This window comes from Lepisosteus platostomus, chromosome 9 (assembly GCF_059453375.1).
Source record: "Lepisosteus platostomus isolate fLepPlt1 chromosome 9, fLepPlt1.hap1, whole genome shotgun sequence".
Classification (NCBI taxonomy): domain Eukaryota; kingdom Metazoa; phylum Chordata; class Actinopteri; order Semionotiformes; family Lepisosteidae; genus Lepisosteus; species Lepisosteus platostomus.
Window position 1 is genome coordinate 18,372,844 of NC_142619.1, and position 21,649 is coordinate 18,394,492.

Sequence of the window (21,649 nt, forward strand, 5' to 3'; positions counted from 1 at the left end):
CCTGTAGCCCTTCTCCAGTCACTTCACCCAATTATACCATCTGCACAGAGTCCTAAACTGCACACTTCACGGGAGTCAGGACCAGTTCCTGTTATAGCCTAACCTGCCAGACAATGGGAGCAAGACAGGATCTATCCTGTACAGGATGCCAGTCCATCACAGTGCACAATCACGGACTCTTTGGACAGTACTTTATTATCATAAATCCGCTTATGGCTTTTATGATACTGAGTCATGACAAACCGGAATCAATCCTGGAAGCACAAGACACAAAAGTGTCCTAAACACTGTCTTTAGAAGGTTTGGGGGGAAACCGGAGTACCTAGAGAAAACAGGAATGTGAGGGCAGTATACAAACACCACACAGACATGCTGTGCCAGAATCGGACTCGTACCCAGGACTCAGTAGAGCTAATCTTCAGTCCACTGTACAGCCCAACTGCAATCATACAGAATTTGAAAAAAAAGGCCTATGTGCTAACAGACAACTCTGGTAAGAGAAGTTGTTACTGGAAGCTGAAGAGACATTACTTTTAGCTTATAGTGAACAAGGAGTATCATTTGACTGACATGCAAAATTTCAGTCATTAAGCCTTTTTAATTAACACTCATGAATATGCAGCACCACACAGGAGCACTTGTACTTTGCGTTGCACTTGTAGTGTTAGAACAATTACATGGATGATGAAAATATCCATCTCCAACAGCAAATCCTTTATGGTGTATTTAATAGATATGTTCAGCAGGGCTTCGTTTGGAACTTTTTGGATTTGTTTCCATGGAGATTCATTCGTAAGCAAGGGGATCTCTAAGGGGATCTTCAAGATAAGGTTTGAAAGAAAGGAAGTGTTTTTTTAACTCTGTCTAAAAGCAAGAACATGACACACCATGGGCTCTGAGCGAAACCTTTTGGTTTGAAAAAAAGAACAATTATATCAACTTTCATCCTGCAGCTACAAGCTGACAATTTATTGTATCAAAACACTTCAAACCACAACACTGCTTTGTTGCACTAACAAAAACTCAGTGATTACCTGGATCAACATTTACAGTAAGGTGTTGTGCTGTCCAACAGGACTCTCCAGGGTCTTATGAGCTCTGAGGAAATACTGGAAAGCCTTATCCAAAGCTACGAAAATCTTCATTTTGTGATGAAAAATACTGTACACTGATTGATGTAGATATTCTTCTTTTTAAACATTCTGTCATATTCTCTACAGAAATCTATAGTGAGATATTGCACAGCTATAATTCATAAATCAATCTTACAACACAGCTCTCCTAAAATAGATGTTTCTCTATATTTTTATGGCATTATCTTTATGAACACTAAATAATGTGGAAAAAGAAGAATTTTATGGCTTCTTTAGCAAAGGACGGGTACAAACAGAATCGTATAATAGAAAAATAGACATTTTTCTTAGGGTATTTACTTTATAACAATAATGTAATTGAATCAGAATATTTTAAGAAAACGAACTCTTTCTAATATTGAATAGCCATAATCACAATTCTACATGGAAAGAGCCTTTGCATGTATCTTTTTACAATACATTCAGTTCCTTTACCTACCAGAAGAGAGTGCTGCATCCCCAACAACACAATTTCCACAAGAGGTCTGTCCATACAGTGACACCAGAAATATGTTCTAAAATGTCTGTAAACCGGACAAAGAAACCTGCTAGACAATTATCCTATGACTTTGCTGCATATGTTTACAGTGGGTCTTATCAGAATTGGTAAGCTTAAGTTAAATATTTAAGTCAATATACAGTACATAAGCCCCAGTTCACAAATTAAGTTAAGCCTTTATATTATGCCTTCATACAAATGCTTTTCAGCATGTGGTTATATACAGCATAAAGGTTAATACCTCATTTTCTTTTCTTAATGCCACTTGGCATTAATGGGGACTCCCCTCCACCGCCATCAATGTGCAGCATCCACCTGGATAACAGATTGTAGCACATCTAGCAACACAGTGACAAAAGGATACCTGCAGCATTGTACGCATTTTTCCAAATAATAGCTCTTTCAAATGTATCAATATACCACTTAATTGGGTGCATTGAAACTGCAATCAATTTCATTGAAATTTCAATTTCAGCACCAAGCATTGCAATTCACCCAACCATCCATTATCAGAAAACTGCTTGTTCCTGGGAAAGTCCCTTATAACTTGGAGCTCACCCTGGAGGCATGGGTGCAATGTACAGTAGGACTACACCGAGGATGGATGAGAGCCTGTTGAAGAACACACACACAGACAATTTAGAGATACCAACTGAACTACCCAGTGTGTGTTTGGAAGGTAGAAGGACAGTGATGTACCTGAACATAACAGGACCATGTGAACTCCACACAAAAGTTGCTTCAGCCCAGAATCAAACCTAGGAATCCAAGACCAGAGAAGGAGCAAGACTCACTGCCAGGGCACTGTCCCCCCCCCCCCCCCATACACTGCATAGTTTCAAATCAGTGACAATGATACCAGTATTCCCACTGAGAAGTCATGTAGGACAACCGGATGTTACCAGAAACGCAAACTGAGCTTTTCTGGATATTCCAATATCCAGGCTTTTGCTTGCTAACCAAAACAATACCCTGCAGATTTATTCAGAGTCCTGGTGCCGAATTTGTTTATTTGGCTGGCGTGGTGCCAGAGTATTGCATCAGCATTGTTACAGTATTGCATCTCTCATCTTTCATACACCCACCTAGCTCCTGCAAAAACACCCACTCACCCCCCACCAGCACAAACAACTGTGTACTGATTTGTTTGTGTGGACTTTCTATCGATTCTACTGTAATGAAGTGGGGATTTACTTTTCTTAACTCCTGAGGAATGAATCACTGCCTACCGTTGGTCTGGGTTATAGCAAATCATCTTTGCACTAATGTGTTTTATTTCTAACAAGGCAATGCAGGTTGGGGTGTGTTTATCATATGTCTGGTCCTTTTTTATTATCCTTGATCTCATCAAACAGAATGAAGCCAAAGTCTGAATAACAGTGTGAAAGACAGAAATATGCTAAAACTAAATTACATAAATGTTAAAATCTTTCTTGATTTGTGAAGGAGAAAAATCTTAATAATGTATTTAAATATGGGTTAAATTTTTTTTCAAATGTTTTTTCCACCTATAGAATGGTTCAAAAGTACAGTATGATACTAATACCTTTATTTTTATTATGGCCTTGACACCAAATGATTACAATGGTTTCTGCTTCTCAATTCCTCTTGAGAGGATTAGAGGTTATTTTTCCCTCCATACTTCACCACAGTATATCGGGATAATGGTGAATCTTTTAAAAAGAAGCTTTAAGGATAATTTAATACTGTACATACAGACTAAGCAAAGAAAGCATAATTCAAGGTGTAAAGAGACCAGAAAGCTAATAGTTTATATTATTTTGATTAATGCTTTCATTATAGAGGTACCTGATATCTGTTGTAAACCCTGTGGATTACATTACACTGCATTACACTTTGAAAGACTGCACACCATTACCAAGTTTTTCACAGATTATGCAATGTAATACATCTTTCTATTGGAAAAGAGCCTTTCTACTTCTCTGCTGATGTACTGTAAAAGCATATAAAAAATGAATGTCTTACTAACACCCTTTAAATAAATTTGAAACTACGGGAAGAAGCATAGTATTGGAAATTTCTAGGCTACGGGATAGCGCATTGCATGAAGTTTATTACAGAAAAAGTCTCCTGTGGGTAGTGTCACTGAGTGAAAAAAGGAGGTTGAAGCCACAGGTGTCAGAAACCATATCGACTTTATGTTTGCATAAAATTGCCAAAGGGTGGATGCGTTTCTCTCCTTGGTGTTTGAGCTTCCCATTAATCAAAGGTCCTCCTTGCACAGACACAGTTAATAACCATACAGTCCAGAGGTGACATATGGGATTGCAGGACATGTCTAACGGCCTCAGATTGAGAGGGGGACTCTGGAACAGGAGTAACAGGGTACAAATACACAAACTATTATTACACCTGGCCATCGGCATACAGCCAGTTGACCAATGAGCTCTGCCTACATCAAACGGATATTGGGGGAGCCCAAGAGAATGAGCCTCGAGTCCTGGGTGTTAGGGTTTCAAAAGCCTCAGTCAGGAGCATTCGGAGGAGGATTAGATAGGGAAGAATTGAGGGGGACACAGATTGTGTCCCACACAGCCAGCAGTCATATCACCTTGCAGCTCACAACGGGCAACCCACTGAAGCCAAACAGGTATGAGCCTGGTCAGTACCTGGATGGGAGACCTCCTGGGAAAAACTAAGGTTGCTGCTGGACGGGGTGGTAGTGGGGCCAGTAGGGGATGCTCACCATGGGGTCTGTGTGGGTCTTCATGCCCCAGTATAGTGATGGGGACACTATACTGTAAAATAGATGCCGTCTTTTGGATGAGAAGTAAAACCAAGGTCCTGACTCTCTGTGGTTATTAAAATCCCAGGGCATTTCTTGAAAAGAGTAGGGATGTTACCCTGGCATCCTGGCCAAATTTCCCTCTGGCCTTTACCAATCATGGCCTCCTAATAATCCCCATCTATGAATTAGCTTCATCACTCTGTTCTCCTCCCCTCTGATAGCTGGTGTGTGGTGAGCATTCTGATGCACTACAGCTGCTGTCACATCATCCAGGTAGATGCTGCACACTGGTGGTGGTGGAGGGGAGTCCCCATTTCCTGTAAAGTACTTTGAGTGGAGTGTCCAGAAAAGCACTATATAAGTGTAAGCAATTATTGTATTATTATTATTGTAGATTGGATTCAGGAGAGGATTAGGACACCAGAGTCTCTGCAGAGAGCAGCGGAGGAAGGTCCTTGCACTGTTTTCCACCCCCCTCTATCCAAAGCTGGACTCTGAGAAATACAGGATAAGAACGGGGGCCCATAAGGGGCCACATTGTCCAGGACAGCCAGGACAAAGAAGATGGCTTAAAGAAGAATACCAAATCTCTGGATCTCTGGATTTCAGGAGAATAATGCTGCTGGACTTTTCCTTTGTGACATTGGTTTTGTTAACTGAGATCCATCTTTCTTGCACTGTTCTGTGAGTACTGTAAGTGCCTCTGGTGGATAGGTTGTGTTATGCGTTTTGGGTATGCAGTTATAGAAATTGTGCGCTGTGTATTGGGTAGATTGTACTTTTGTAATGTACTGTAATAAAAAGTACAATTATGTAGGATGGCTGTCTTGTCTGGTCTGTGGGTGGCACTGGTGGCTCTGGGTGATATAAAGTACCCATTGAAGGGGAAAAAAGTGTCCTAGAACCCTTAAAATTGCTAGGTGGTGTAGATGGCTACAAAGTTTAAAATTATTCTGTATCGAGGGTTCACCATCAGTGACATTAGCACCTTTTACACATCACCTCAAAGCAGTATTTAAATACATATCCTATACAAAATGAGTGTTCTGTTTTAAATATGATCATATTCTCCATTAAGAAATTAAAAATCAATATGGTCTTTGCAATCAAATTTAATACTGGTCTCCTGTGTCTCCTCTGATACTTTGTGTAATAATCAATGTACATCATAAGATTAGTTTGCAGAAAATGATGTGCTGATTGAGCCTTTCCATTAATGCCTTGATTGCAATGATTTTCACTGTTTCCATAGTAATTCTGTCTGGGAACAGTATACTAAGCATAAAGGAAACATTTATCAGTCAAATGAGGCAAATACCTTAAGTGGGTCAAGCCATAACCCTCCTCTGCTCTCGCATCCCCCTGTGCTTTTGTTCACACAAAATTAATATATATATATAAAAACATGATTTGCAATTATCAAAAAATGCCTACGCCACATTTTTGTTAAGCATGAGGAAAAAAAAGAGCTTGTTTTCCACATTAATAATTTCCTCAAAGAATACCTTTTCATGCAATTTGCAAGATAGATTCTAAAACTTTAGAATGATTTTTAGAATCGAAACTATATTATGAACATTATATACTATATAAAATATAAATTCAATTCTGCTGGTCATGGTGCAGAATCACTAACAAACAAACAATATCTTTGAAAACAACAAAACATATTTTAAAAAACAATTATATTGAATTTGACAAAAGTATATACACACAGATTAATTCACTATATACAGATACATAATCATGTATCTAGTTCTTCATCATAGAATTTCAGCTTTAATAAATGCTACTCTCCAAGTCTACAGAGGATCCCACTAATCATTAAACACCAAGCTGGGTGACAAGCTGCCCTTAGAGCTGTCACTCTCCAACAGCCTCCATTCCCACCTGCAGTGCTCTGAACACTCATGGGAGTGTTTTAAAATATTTCTTTGTGCGTGCTTGTTTGTGTGGTCTAATGCTGTACCCTGTTGTTTGCCATGAATACACAAAACACAAAACCTAAATGAAAAAGAACAATTTACATCTGTACATAGCAAATCAACTTAAAAATACAGAACTATTAGAGCATTCCAAAAAAGTCTGAATCAAGAGCAAATAAAACATTACACACAATAATATTTTTGACAGAAGTTTTGGAGGATCCCAAATTCAGAGTTCTACTCTACTGCATGTAAATAATCTTTAGCTGCCAGCGAGTCTGTGTACATCTCTAGCACATCTAGCCCTTTTCTCCCCACCTCAACTGACTCTCTTGTTCATTCCTCATAAGACCTTGCAGCTGTCTCCCTGATTCATTCCTCATAAGCACTTTAGCCTGTGCTGTTATTTCCTTAGCCAGGAAAGGGAACAGCAAAGTATGAAGTTTTCTTTTCCTTAACATTTGTTCGCTTATTTAATCATTATTCATATTTTAAATTACTAAAATGAATAATAAATCATAAACTGCAAAATGCAAAGCACAAAATGCAAACCCCACAAATACAAAAATATAATTTACAAAACATAATCTGCAAGAAGGGTGTAATAACTAAATTGTTTCTCATTCCCTATGTGGTATTGTTCTATTTTTCTCAGATGTGTTTACTCTGTAATACATTATAATAATAATAATTGCTTATACTTATACATCATTTTTCTGGACACTCCACTCAAAGCACTTTACAGGTAATGGGGTCTCCCCTCCACCACCACCAATGTGCAGCATCCACCTGGATGATGTATGTATTCTATTATTATTTTAATTATTATTATTTATGTATCCTACTGTTATTATTTATTCTATTTTTGATGCCTGGTGAGTCTTTATTCTTGGCTCTATATATGGAAGAAATTTCTAATACAGTAGTGAAGAATAAATTGAACATCACAATTAGTGCTTTTTAATTAACATAATAATCTCATTTTTTATTTCCCATGAAATCCAGCTTCAAGACACACAAATTCCACAATCTGGTTTGCTATCTCCACTGGATTAAAAAAAAAATGCTGATTTTGCTGATATCAAAATGGCTTATTGCTAGGATCTTTATAAACTAGTGGGACTTTTTTCCAGGCATCATTTTCTCCATTATCAGAGAGCTCATCATCACCAATAGTCTATATGAAAAAACCTAAGAGTTATAATGGCGTTATTTTTTATGCTCTGTCAGAAATACACAATGGAACATCTTTGTATTGTTATGTGTTGGGTAATTGTTGAGTGTCTGTATTTATTCGTGTTAGAATGTGGGAGCTAAGATCAGGCTATGCTGATCTTACACAGCTCTGGGTGATCTGATCTTCCCCAGTTGATCAGAGACATCAGACAACTAGATGATTTTTGAGTCAGGCACTTTCTGGTATAGACTAGCTGGCTAACTTATTGCTAAAAATGTTTAAAAAGATAGGCAACAAGGAGGAGAACAGAACAAAAAGACCACATTAATTACCTCCTATAAGAATGAACGTGTTCTTTGCACTATAAACAATCTTCACCACTTGGATGCCTCAATGATGACTTACAATCATCATTAGCCACTGAAGGGAATCAGATTAAGTTCAGGAAAATATTTGTGGAATTCTTTAATTCCCTTACCCAAATGTATTTTTGAACAGGCACTATTTGTTGTAAGATCTGAATGTGTTATTAATTCTTCTCAGTTAAGAAGTGAATTTTCTTAATTTTACAGATAAAGATTTATACAGCAGTTTAGCAGAGTTTATTAGGGGTTGCTACTGTGAGCAAACGTTGGATGTTTGGACTCACTTGTACATAGCAGGTTGGAAATATTTGTTTGTGGTTATTTAGTCTTTGTTTTTTTGTTTAATAAATTGTCTGTTTATTACCTATTTCTTAACCACCTATTAAGCCAGAAATATGACCTTGCTTGGTATTCGTTTTAATTTCATAAGGCTTGTTTTACAGTATATATAATTTCACAAGGATTGTTTTAATTTCAGAGGCTGTTTTTAATTCAAAGTCTCAAAAACTGTAATATTAGTCAAAATGTCCTACAGATGGCATATCAAAATCTTTTTTGAGAGCATTCTGGCATTTAACAGGACAGTTTGGTAGGGAAACCTGGGGTTAAAAAGCACAAGAATTGTGAAAATGGCAGGAAAAATAATGGGGGAAACAGCAGCCCCAACTCTGGGATTTATATCATAATAAAGTTCTCAGAATGGCAAGGAACCTCACAGCTGATTTCACAGACCCATTCCATTCTCAATTCATACTGTAATGCTCACATCAGGAAGACAGTTTAGGGTGCCAAATTAAAACATTAATTAAAAACATTCATAAGAAGTCCTTTGTCCCTTCTGCAACTACTCAATGAATATACAGTATGTTAATGTGGTCCCTCCACTACCTATTTATCATTTACATTTACACCTATTGCATATTGCATTTTGATGCAACAAGGAATTTTTCTTCAGCTGGCTTGATGCACGGCCTGTCGCTGAAGTCCCTCCTCCGTTCGCAAACAGGCTTAGGACCGTCTATGGCGGACCCTTGGCTTGACAAAACTAGACCACATCATGACTGAAGAGGTGTGAAAAACATTCAAAGTCGCCCCAACCACTGAGAAAATGGGGGAATCGCGCCTGCGATAGTATGGACACGTGCTCCGCAGCAATGACACATCAATGGCAAAGACTGCCCTCGAATTGAATGTGGAAGGCCGCCAGCCCCGTGGACGACCATTTACGCGCTGGCTGGACCGGCTGAAAGACGACATGCGCCTCGCAAAAGTCACCTGCCGAGATGCCGCAGACCGTACGAAGTGGAAAAATCGGTGCAAACTAGCAGACCCCACATAAGTGGGAAAAATGCGAAGAAGAAGAGATTTACACATATTGTTGTTGTAATCTTATGTGACCCTTATGTTTTCCTTGTGTGTTTTTTACTTCTATAAGACCACCCAAAGACAAATTTCCACAGCAAAAAAGTATCTATCTAACTTGCAAGCTGGTACGAGGACTGACTTTAATTTACCCTCTATTAACACTCTCCTAAAAATAGCAGTATTGAACATCTAGGACTTGTAAAGCAACAAGTAATTGCTGATATTTTCAGATCAGTCTTTTCCAGTTGATTACTCAAAACATTCACTTCATTAAAGGTATGGTTGCCTCTAAAACATCAAAATTAATTAAATCAATTGCCCATTTAATTATCTTGTTAAATAATCAGCTGTTACATTGATCTTTTCTGCTCTGGTGGACCAAAAACTAGAAAACAATGCACACTCTAGGAACTGAGTTTGAGATTACTGGCCTAGCCATTCCCACTCAATAAAGGCAGTAGGAACAGCCACTAGGGGCTGACACTTACCCTTTGGACCCTTTAAGGGTTAAAGCCTTAATACTAGGAACAAGTAATAGGTTTATTCCATGCTGAAAAAAAGAAGAAAGAAAACACAACGTTTCGCCCTTGGAGCCTTCTTCAGGTGTGAAGTAGACACACCTGAGGAAGGCTCCACGGCCGAAACGTTGTGTTTTCTTTCTTCCTTTTTTCAGCATGGAATAAACCTATTACTTGTTCCTTTGCAGCCTACGCATGCTGACGCAGCTACCCACCTGAACTACTACAGCCTTACTACTAGTATGTCTTATGTTATTTCTACATTCTATAATATGTTATAGGGGCCTCAGTGATTGTGAAAACTAAAACTGAAATTAAGTTTGGAAAGGAAATGTAAAGTTTACGGCAGGATACTTTTAAACCTGAGTGAATGCTGAACTCGTGGCAAGGAAGTGTGACTCAGGAGAGCAGCTGTCCAAATAAGTTTGATCTGAACTTGTGCTATTATTCAACAATGTGAAACGTATAGAGTCAATGCAAGTTAGCAGGACATCTGTTAAAAGGTAATGAGGAGACAGGCTCTTATAGTAAATTGTAACATGTTTTAAAACTGCTTCTCCCACATCTATTACCACTGCTGGTGCTGAAACTAATGCTAACCTTCTTTAGTTTGCATTCTTCATCAGAAGGGTTTTTCATCAACGCAGAATTGGAATGTACTGTTGACAAATGAAAATGTTAATAAGCTCACCAACAATATGCACATTACTGGAATCAACAACTGTATATGACAGTGGGTTGGTAAAAACCACTCATTATCAGTGGCTAACAAGCACAGTAATGTGATGAGTACATTAATTATTCTGCCAAGCATTTACTGCCCCCACTCTTACTCCCCAGTGCACTGCCTTCCACATTGAGTCCGTCAAATGAAATGTGTTGCTCCCTTTTAAAGCCTTTGTATTAATGTGTTCGTTTTTTTTTTTTACAGGGGACTGGATCTTCTTGGTGTGCCCATTTCGTTCCTGCACACTCATTAGCCTCCAGTGAAAAAATCTGGCTCAAGGCCAGCAGCCTCACACTCTCTCCTCTCCTGGCTGCTCATTCTGTTCTGTATTTGCACTGAAGCGGTTGGGGATGAGATGAGAAAGAACTGCACTCCAGTCAATCTGGGATATTAATACTCAGAGAAGCAACAGTATTTAGCATTTTACTGCAGTACTTACAGAAGCTTTAGTGAATTCAATCAATACCTGTTTCTCTGAGGATAATGGATTAAACTGATGTGTCTGCATCTCTTCTTGGAAAATAGTAAGGTGGACATTCAACATTAGCATTTTAAGTCTTACCCATGGTATCTACTTTCATTTTTTTTCAAGTTCATCATCAAATATTAGCCTCAGTCCAACCTCACTTACTCCGTTTTTAGACAATTGGCACAATAGAGCTAGAAACTTTAATTTGGATTTCTGAAATTGTCTTTTATACCAGTGTTGGTTGGCTGAAAGCACATCACTTAAGTTCCTGCTTCAGCTGGTCTTTTTGTAATCAAAGAAGGATTTACCTTCCGCCCAGATTGAATGCATGTCAAATCTCGGCAAAGTCTTTTAAAAAGATTTGTACTGGCGTAAATCTACATACAAATTCAATAAATAGCAGGAGTTAAAAAAGAACAGCACAGTAATATTTGCTGGTATAGTATTTTAATTCATCAGTTTATTTCTGCTCTGATTTTTCATGTAGGAGGCACTCACCATTGTCAGTAAAAGCACACAATGTACACTGTAATACACTTTATGCTTTACAAATGTCAAAAGGAGATTTGGATTTACATGCGTGGAAAAGGCAGTCTAGAAAATCCTTTCAGATGGAAATTAAGTTCAATCTGTCTTCATCTGTGCCAGCTGACAAACTAGGACTCAGAGATCTACAGATCATCTTCTCAGCTCCAGTAGTAAAGGGGAACAACCAGAAAGGGGAAACAGGGTCTTATCAACAAGCCATGTACTGAGTGCTTAAAATGCTGGACAGCATATTCAAACAATGGTATAGTTAAAGTCTTGTGTATGTGGGGAAACTTTTCCTAAACAGAAGCAGCACCTATGCAGCCATGTACCATATCCTTGCAAGCATCATGGACACAACGGCATTCACACTGAGCTGATGCAGAGACCTCTGGTTTGCTCTCCATGTCCATGGACAGCATTTCACAAAATTGTATTGCTCTGCAGTGTTTTTCACAATGTCCCTGAATTTAGAGTTTTCCAAAACATTTACAGAAATTCGATAACTATGAGAAACAGCTGAAGGAGCTGAAGACAACATGATTATTCTTAACCCTTTCACAATCTGTTTTCCTACAATGATGAGAAACAAGCAGAACTTATTTCATTTAGGCAAAATAGTGATGTTTTCTGAACTCAAAAAATAAAAGGTGTTTCGAAATATAATGCAATAGGTGCTTAAGATATGTTGATATGGAGATTTTTCTCCAGTTCTGTGCAGAGCAGTCAATCAAATTTCTCAAAGACTTGATTTTAAAGCAATTTTTTTTCTTTGAAGGCTTCAGTGGATTTTAAAGAAAAAATATTAAATCAAACTGAAATCTTACTCAACATTACACAAACGTTAACAGTCCTGTTGCTCTGAGAAGAACCCCATAAAAAGAGCACATAAACTGACAGTTAACAGATTGCAAGGGGATATCACTGTGCAGTATGAAATAAAGTTGACTTCTTGAAGGGAGCATAATGCCCAGGTGTGTACATTTATTTCAATCCACACAGACAAACCTTACTGTAAAAAGAACTGTTAGCGTGTGTTAGCCATAGACAGTGCCTTCTTCCTTGCTTCAGTAGACTGCAACATATTGCTTTCCCTGTGAGCAGAACCTCATCTGTTATCTCCAAAATAAACATCTGAAGCAATATAGTATAAATTCAATCCCTCTGCCAAACACTCTTTTTTTTTTTACAAAGAGCACATTTTAGTTGTGACATGAGCCGAGGCATGGATTTCAACCACCTATTTTCTAACCGCTATATCCGATACAGGGCCGCATGGGATCTGGAGCCTATCCCAGCAAGCAACGGGAGCAAAGGCGGGGTATGTCAGTCCATTGCAGCACAGGCAGACACAAACACAACCACGCACACACTCAAGCCAGGACCAATTGTCCCAGAAACCTATTAATCTACCAGTATATCTTTGGACTGCGAGAGGAAACTGGAGCAACTCAAGAAAACCGATATGTTCATTTTGGAGAAGACAGGAACTCCATGCAGATAGCAGCTCAGGTACAGAATTCAACCCAGGGTGCCAGTGCTGTGAGGTAGCAATGCTAACCACTTCCCCACTGTGCTGCCCTGGCACGCATTCAACACCTATTAAAAGTACCTCTTAGTATTCGTTTTTTAATGTTGATGATTTATAACCTTTTTTAACTTAACAAAACTTAAGTAAAATGTACAGAAAGCCCACATCACTGCGAGACATACAGTACTGCATACTCAAGGACACTCAGGAAGCTAAATGAGTTCACGGCTATCTGATAAACTGCTGTAGCATATTGAACTAATTGTACAAAAAATGAAGTTATACAGTAGTTAATGTTACTGTCTATCTTATACATCAATCAATAAAAAAATGATGTATCCAAACTTTAAATGATTGCCTAAAGCTTTTAACAATTTTAACTCTGACTGTTAAATAAGTAATAATAATGAAAGTAATGGTAAGAATGCAGATCAGTAATCCAAGCTGACCATTTTACCTCCAAGTCTAGTGGCCAGACTAAACATCCAACTTCAGATAATCAGCTGATATCCAGACCAACACCAAATCAATAAGGAGTGACTGAGGGGTTAACTCAGCCAGAAACAAAAGTGACCAGACGAGGAAAAATGATTTCATTTTGTCTGAGACTAACACTACAGCTAATTCACCACAGGATAATTAAGTGCTTTAAGGTATAGTAGAGAATCCTTCCATGACCCAGCAACACAAGCTGAAGCAACGATGCTTCTTTGTCACCGTCAACATCAAAGTAAAAGTATAATTTCCCTTGATCCTTTCTGTGCATATTTGTATAATGAAATAAATGAAAGACATATCTGTCATAAAATAAGATTTTTCTGTGTAAATAAAATTAAATGTAATGGACAAACAAAGGCCTGGAAACAAAGATACAAACTGCCAGATAGAAGCTGAAATAGAAGAAGCTGTCAAATGAAATTAATTTAACTTTCTTTCTTGCTAACTCCAGCCTGCTTACTCAATTTGTTTACTTTTCAATTAGGATGTTTCCAGTGTTATTAGTAGAATAGCCTGTTGCAAGCTTTATCCAGTTCTTGAAAGCTGGTGTGACAGAGGAGCCTGTCACGAGGTACAGATAGCACGAGAAATACACTATTCATACACCTTCCGTTGAGCGGTTGCTAGATAAGTTCCTGAGGGTGCACACTCAGGGCTTGACCAGTAACTGCTATTACTTAATTTCATATACGTTCACGTACATAAAACACATACTTAAACACAGATATGAGTGAGTATTGTGGTGTGAATGGAGAGTGCTCTCAAAATGGATGATACTCACTGTTTGTTCGGTGTTGGTACTTCCAGGGTGGGTCAGCCTATGGTGGCCTCAGAAGGCCAAACCTAACCCCAGTTCTCAAGGTTTATTTATGGAGATGGGAAAAACCACATGCATATGAATTGGAGAAATGTTTTTTTCCAGAGGGGGAGGGGCTTACATGCTATTTAAACTGGCTCCTCAGTTTAAGAGGGTTGTTGTTGTTGGTTGGTGAGTCAGGTAGTGTGACTTAAAACAGAAAGAAAGCAATAAGAAATGGAGGATATATCTTTATTTGAAGAATTATTTTTGTTCCTTTTTGGGTTTTCATTTTTCTGGTGTAGGGGGACTGGGAGCACTGTAAATAAACTGAATTTTTTTACTTGAGTGCTTTGTGGCAGAGCCATTCTTTTATAAAACAGACCTACTTTGGCCTTCCTCAGGCCATTGTATGACAGCTAGTATTGCTAAGTATGTTCAGCAACAGAAAAAAGCCTAATACAACAATGCTTAATCAAGAAACACATAATAATCCACAATGGACTCTACACATTGCTAGGTGCCTTCAAATGCCACCAAGTTCTAAAATATTTTAGTCTTATAGCCTACTGCTGTAAAAAATGCATAATTTAACCAATTTTAATTACTCCCAATATAAACTTTTCAGATTGTGCCTTTTGTTCATTACAGGTGCTCATGTTGAAATCCTCAGTTCATTTTTAGAAATCATACTGACAGGCACCCATCAATAAAATAATGATTTACAGTGAATTTTTAAGTTAGGATAATCATTACTTTTTTTCTTAAATGTTTAACGAAATTATCAGCTTTATGTACTATATTTATTATTACTATATCTGATGTATTACTTGTGTCATTAGATCTTTATTAGTTGCCCTACCTTTGAAATCATAAAGCTTCATTGTGTAAATCGATTATTTCAGTTTATGTGCATTATAGTGTACAGTATACTAATACTAATTCAACAAGCATTCAATAATGTGAGAAGCGGTATCACAAAAACATTATAGAGTGACAATATTTATTATATTTAATTGTAGGACTGCCTTGTTTCATAAATACAGTATGGTGCCAATATTTTCATTTTTAGGGGCACACACTGTATATTCTATTTAAGAAACATACTGTAGCAGCTGACCTGACAAAACTGACAAAATTGTAGGCCCTTTGACGCAGGATTTAGACTCTCCATTCCTGTCCTTAAGTGTGAAGTTTTTCATCTGTCTCAATGACAATCTCACAATGCATTTAAATAGGATATTTAGTTGGCTTGCTCCTAGGCTGGGGTAATCTTCACTCATTGTCGATATCTGAGCTGAAAGTTGGCTGGAGGGACTCAGCATACATCTAAAGCAGGCATTTATCAAGTTTTCTTATAAAACCACCACACGCTGCTACAACCTCTAAAAACTTTGTTTAATAACTTATCTGGAGCACATTATCACACCTCCTACGTCTTCTATGAACAATGTTCTGGTGTTACCAATATATGGAGATCAGAAACAAGCATAACAATTGTTCTTTACTATAAAAAATCCATTACCATTAAGTAGTAATGTAATAAGCAATAATTACGTATATCAAGCACTGCAACAAAAACCCACTCAACTGAGCTATCCATACCCATATTCACTCATTCAATCCATATTCTACCCATATTCACTCAACTAAGCAGATTAATTAACAGTGGAAAACTTATTGAGTTACTTTTAAAAAAGCCATGAAATGGGCTGGATCAAAGATGTGGCTGAATTGAACATCTGCTGGAAAAATAGAATGCAGTCTAAGACAAAAAAAATATACAGCAATGTTATTAAAATATTTGTTTGTGACATTAGAAAAACAATATTTATTTTATAACACTGAGCTTTTAAAAAAAACACTAGCTAATTATTTTTTACAGCTACCAAATCTGGTATCACAGATTGTTTCTTTTATTGTTCTCATTTCACAGCAACGAGAGCTGTACCAGCAAGGGAAGAATAAAGAACTGCAAAAAGGCTTTCTGACCTGTTCAACCACTGAGCCATGCATTTTTGACATTCTACAAGCTCTTTGGCACTATACAGTAGGATCAATGCTGATTAAAGGAGAGATGCCACCTCTTTCTAATTATTTTCTTATAAAACTAATGATCTACAGTATATAACCAGGACTCAGCCAAAGAGAAATGGGTTTGTACTAAATGGTATTTATTTAACAGTGGTTCTAGAGTAGAACAAATTCTAATGTTGCACTTTTGTTATTTGATGTGTAAATACTCCCTGACTGCCCACAACTCAGCACACATCTTTTCTAAAATCACTCCTTCCATCCCAGCTCCACCCCTGAATCTGCCTCTCTGGTTCATTCCTCAACCAGGTGAATTAGCAGCAAAGTATTAGATAAGTACCCGATCTCTTTAGCTAGCTTGTTTAGTCATTTTTAGAATTTGACCAAACTACTGAAAAGAAGGAAGACAGCAGCACACGTGAATGTTTTCCAAAAAGCAACCCCAATCCCTACCTTGCCGTGGGTCATATTGCCTCATTTGAACCTCTTCCACACATTCTGCAGGGAACCAGCCCGTACGCCCTTTCACTGTTCCTTCCCAGAATCCCCCTTCTCCGATACTCAGTACTGTTGGAGAGAGAAATGTACCATTAGTGACAACATTTTTTTAACTAAGAATTTCTTTAAGAGGAATACACAGGGAAATGAGTTATAATAAAAGAACGGAGGGACAAAGAATACAATAAATATAAAACATTTATAAAAGTAAAGAACATCATGTTTTAGTGTAACATTGAAAAGTTTAGTACAAACTCTCAACAGTTTCAAAGGGGAAAAAATAGAAAAAAAGATCTACTGAGTTTTAGGTCATGCTATTGTCTACAACTTAATGTGAAAATTGTCATAGAAGTCGTAACAGGCATTATCAAATTATATCAAAATTTAAAAAAGCTATTCTGATGGATCAAATCAATGATACATTGTTAAGTCTCCAGAATATGCTTTGGAAAGAAAAATGTTATCATGGCGAGGACACTTTCGATTCTCAATATTTCAGTATAAAATGAAAGGAATCATCACAACCACAAGATTCCAGGTCAGGCTGATTAACTGAGCTGTTACGGGATACCTAATAGACTTAAGAATAGATTAAATCATGCTGGTAAAACATGTACAGTGAAATACAGTGATTTTATATCATTAAACCATGAGAATATGTAAGGTAATTACATTTATATCATTCACACACAAACACCCATTCTGTACAATATTTGCCTTTACTCAGGGCACAGCCCAAATTATGCTTTGTGTAAATCTTGTGTGAAGATGGATGAGTTGCGCAAAGCTAAACTTAGTTTCAAACAAGGGCACCAGTTATTCATTAACAAGTGTAAGTTAAGGCCTGTCAGTGAAACCCACAACAAAACAATATTGTTTCTCCCAAGATAAGCAATAAACAACAACAAAAAAAAGAGATCTGTATTGAAATATGCTTGTATGACACTTTAACAGTTCATTGTTAAAGGTGAGATAATCTACAATCAGTAATATGCTTTATATAAACTTTAAAACAGGCTCACAAAATAAACCACAGTCCAAAAGACTTAAAACCAAAAAGTCACAAGGAAAATCCATCCAGCTGGAAAACTTCACCTAATACAATTGGTTTCAGACTGGTACTGTATATACTACGTATATGGTCACACATTGATGTATGGGGTTTATTATGTCACAGGTCGCACTTCCTCATCTTAAATGGGAAGAGATGCTCTTCCTCACTGTTGCAGCGAAGTTTTATCACCCTGCGGTTGCTAGGAAACCACACTGCCAGGTTATTTGTCTATCTAGGAAAGCAAGGAAATATACAGTACAATATTAAAGAAACAGGTTCCTCAAAAATAAATTCACATTTGTTTTTGTTTTCATTTGAGTTCTTTTTCTTACAAAATAGGAAATCAACAGGTGTAGGTCTCAGGAACATTTAACAGACTTGTTTTTATACTTTTTGTACTGCTTAATTTAATACTAGCAAGATATGAAATACTGTGTGCATGCACCTCAGTTTGTATACTGCTCAGATCTTATCTACTAATACTGTGCTAATGTGATCAGCAGTTAAATTTTTATTCCAGGCTGGAGTTAAAGATATAAAGTTTAGCATATAAAGAAATAAAACATTAATTTAGTGATAATAAGATGGAAGAAAAATAAAGTCAAAAGACTTGTTTGGTGGTATCCATGCCCATAAGCCCCATGCTCCGTCAAACAAACCCCAACTCCAGGTCATATAATGTCGCCAAATCACAGAACATCCAGGTGCTTTTAGATCACTTTCACATTGGAAAGAATGAAGCATGTTATCTTGTTGGTCTTCATATCCATCCCAGCAGCAAAGCCTCACGTGAGTGTGAGTTGATCCTGGTTTAGACTCCCAAAGCCAGGAATAGTCCAAGGAGTCATTACATAAAACGCTTCACTTCTGTTCAGCATTCTTCCAGCATGCTGCCCCACAGAGGTGTTTTCTTATCCACATGAGTTTAAAACAAAACCAACCAGCTCCTCACAGACAGAACTGATTCCTGATAAGTATGCAGGCTTTCTAAATACTTCAAACCATAGATGTTTAGAGCCACATCTTCATCTTCTGTCTTAAACATTTTAAAATGTTGGCGTTTAAGGCAGAAAGTAGACCAAATAATCCCTTTGTTTCAGATAAATAAAATTAGTCCTTGGAAACATTTTGGATATTTTTAATTCCACCAGAAAAAAATCCATTTAACTGTAGTAAAAATGTGGCATCCTAATGGAACCCGTGAAGTGACGTTTTATGAAACCACCAATGCAGCACAGAACAGCTCACAATGAAGCCCTCTGCAAAATATTTCTAAATACTGTAGGTAACATTCATATACGCTTAACAAATGCAAGCATTCACACCCTAGAGCAATATTAACAAATTAAAATCCATACTCATTTTGCAGTCATTGTAGTCATGTCAGAGCTGCTGAAGCAAAGAAATCTTAGTCAGTTCAGGAAGGACCCTTTCTTGACATCACAGGAAGTACTGCCAAAATAAGACAATATCACTAATGATGCACATTTGTGACAAGCAGGAAAAAAAAAAACAGTTTGTAAAGCCTACATACATATCTGTATGAAAAATCCAGAAACTGCAGTGTTAAGATTTAGAAAAGCTGACATATGTATTCAGTAAATTTACAACTTGCATTTATAATGGCAAGTTCTAACATAAATATCTGCAACCAAATTTTTCTGCTGTTGTCATGGATACAACCAAGCACTGACACCATTGTTGAACCTGACTGTGAAAAAAAAGAACAGCAAGCATTCTAACAGATATATATGTAGCTGCAAAATGGTTCTTGTTACCAAAAGAATATGATATTAGTAATACTAATGAATAGTTTTAATTATGTTCTACTGTATATAAGTTTGTGATGGAACTGCAATGGAGCTTTTGCCCCTGATTTTGTAGCATGTCATTTTAAAGCGCAAACGTCATGAAAAGACGTGTTGAATAGAGGTCACTCTGAAATATATTTTATGTGATAAATACAATTTAACTGTGTACTAATACAGGACTCAGATAAGGTACCCCTGTATAACTAGTGACCACTGTAGTATACTGTACAATACAGAAAAATCATTGCTAAATATGTATGTGTATTTAGAATATGCAATTAGTCTTTTTCTTAATTTAACATATTAGAATGCTTTAAACAAGCACTCATGTTTGACGAAAAGAGTGCAGATATGACATAATGATTTTAAGAAGGCTTTGATAACATTTCTGACAAAAGATTGATAACTTGGATTTAGAATTGATTAGTGACCTCAGGTTGCCATCAAGTCAGATTATTGGAAAATATGGTGGCTTCCACTGTTATTCTGATTAAATTTAAATATATTTGCATACACTGAATCGTCAAGTTGCTTATTTAACACTAGGCACATATCTTAAAGACATACAGTGGTGGATAGGTCACAATTACCTCCTATTAAACAACAATAAGACTGAGATGATTTTAATTAGCTCTTCCCATCCAGTCTAAATCTCACATTTGGTAATACAGAAATCGTTCCCTCATATTTTGTTAAAAAAATAGAGATGACGTTTTCCTTATCTTTCAATTTACCTGAACAAATAATCTTTCTTCTGTGTGTAAAACACATCTTATTTAAGATCAGTAATTTCTCTGAATGAGGATGATAATTTTTTGTTGCTTTTATCTCCTCATGGTAAGATTACTGCAATGATGTGTTAGATGGTTCATGCAAGAAATTACTTTAGAAACTACAGTATTTCCAGAACTGAGCAGCTTGAGCGCTGACAATACTAAAAAGAATCTGAATATATTTATGCTGTGCTGAAAACCATGCACTGGCTAAATTCGAGATTTATTATTCCCACATCCCAGTTCACTCACTTTGTTCTGCTGGTTCAAGGCTCCTCAAAACATTCCAAGGACTTCAAAATGTACATTAAGGTACTGAGCCTTTTCTGGTAACCCCTCGTATTTAGAATACTCGCCCTGACCTTTTAAAAATGCAGCCAACAGTACAGTATGTTGATGTCTTTAAATCTTGCCTTAAAACATATTTGGTTTTACTTTATTTTTTGTTTACTGTAAGTTTTTCTATGTGTAAGTTATATAAAGTGCTTTAAGAATGTTTTGGATTGAAGGGTGCTATAAAAAATACAATGGATTGATTGATTGCTTGCTTGATTGACCAATGCCAATGTGAGACAAATTTAGAGATACAGTACCACAAATTGAGGATATGTTGAAAATACGTTAAATGCTGCCGATATATTAAAATATTAATCATACCAATAATGAAAACATTTGAGCTCATTAACAGTTTTGACTAAACAAATAACAGCTGTTATTTGTCATAACACTGAGCTCTTTTCTAGCTTCAGAATCAGCTCTAACTATGGCAGATTTAAATGAATTTCAGAATGATGAACAACAACAAGCTAATACATGCTCAGAAATTAATATGAATAGATGTTTATTGTACTGTGAGGTACAATTAATATACTGCTCAAAATGTTAATTAAACATTCTCATTGTCTGGTTTGGTAAAAAAACAATGTCGTTCACTTAGGGTTCTAAGGATAAAAAACCACCAGTAGGACCATGTCTGCTGCACATTCCCCTTAATCTGGGTAGCCTAGATGCTAAATTCGAATTTAGTCTGATGATGACATGTTAGTGGCTTGCCTGTTAGAAAGACCTCAATGTCTTTGGATGACTGAGTAAACTACAGAAAGCTTCCATCCTACTCACCAGCTAAATACTTTTCCAAGTCCCATTAGAACAAAGGTTAGTCTGACAAAACTTCTTTCATCAGAGACAGGCTGTGCACC

The 21,649-nt window shown here is 37.0% G+C and overlaps 1 protein-coding gene across 5 annotated transcripts in view; it reads right to left on the reverse strand.

Annotated features, from left to right (window-relative positions):
* shank3a (SH3 and multiple ankyrin repeat domains 3a) overlaps positions 1 to 21,649 on the reverse strand; it is a 666,415-nt gene that overhangs the window by 122,976 nt on the left and 521,790 nt on the right. For all 5 annotated transcript variants that reach the window (XM_088647094.1, XM_088647093.1, XM_088647091.1 and 2 more), the window contains one exon: positions 16,768 to 16,881. In XM_088647094.1, coding sequence (XP_088503220.1) covers positions 16,768 to 16,881 — 114 coding nt within the window. The remainder of the gene's footprint in view (positions 1 to 16,767; positions 16,882 to 21,649) is intronic.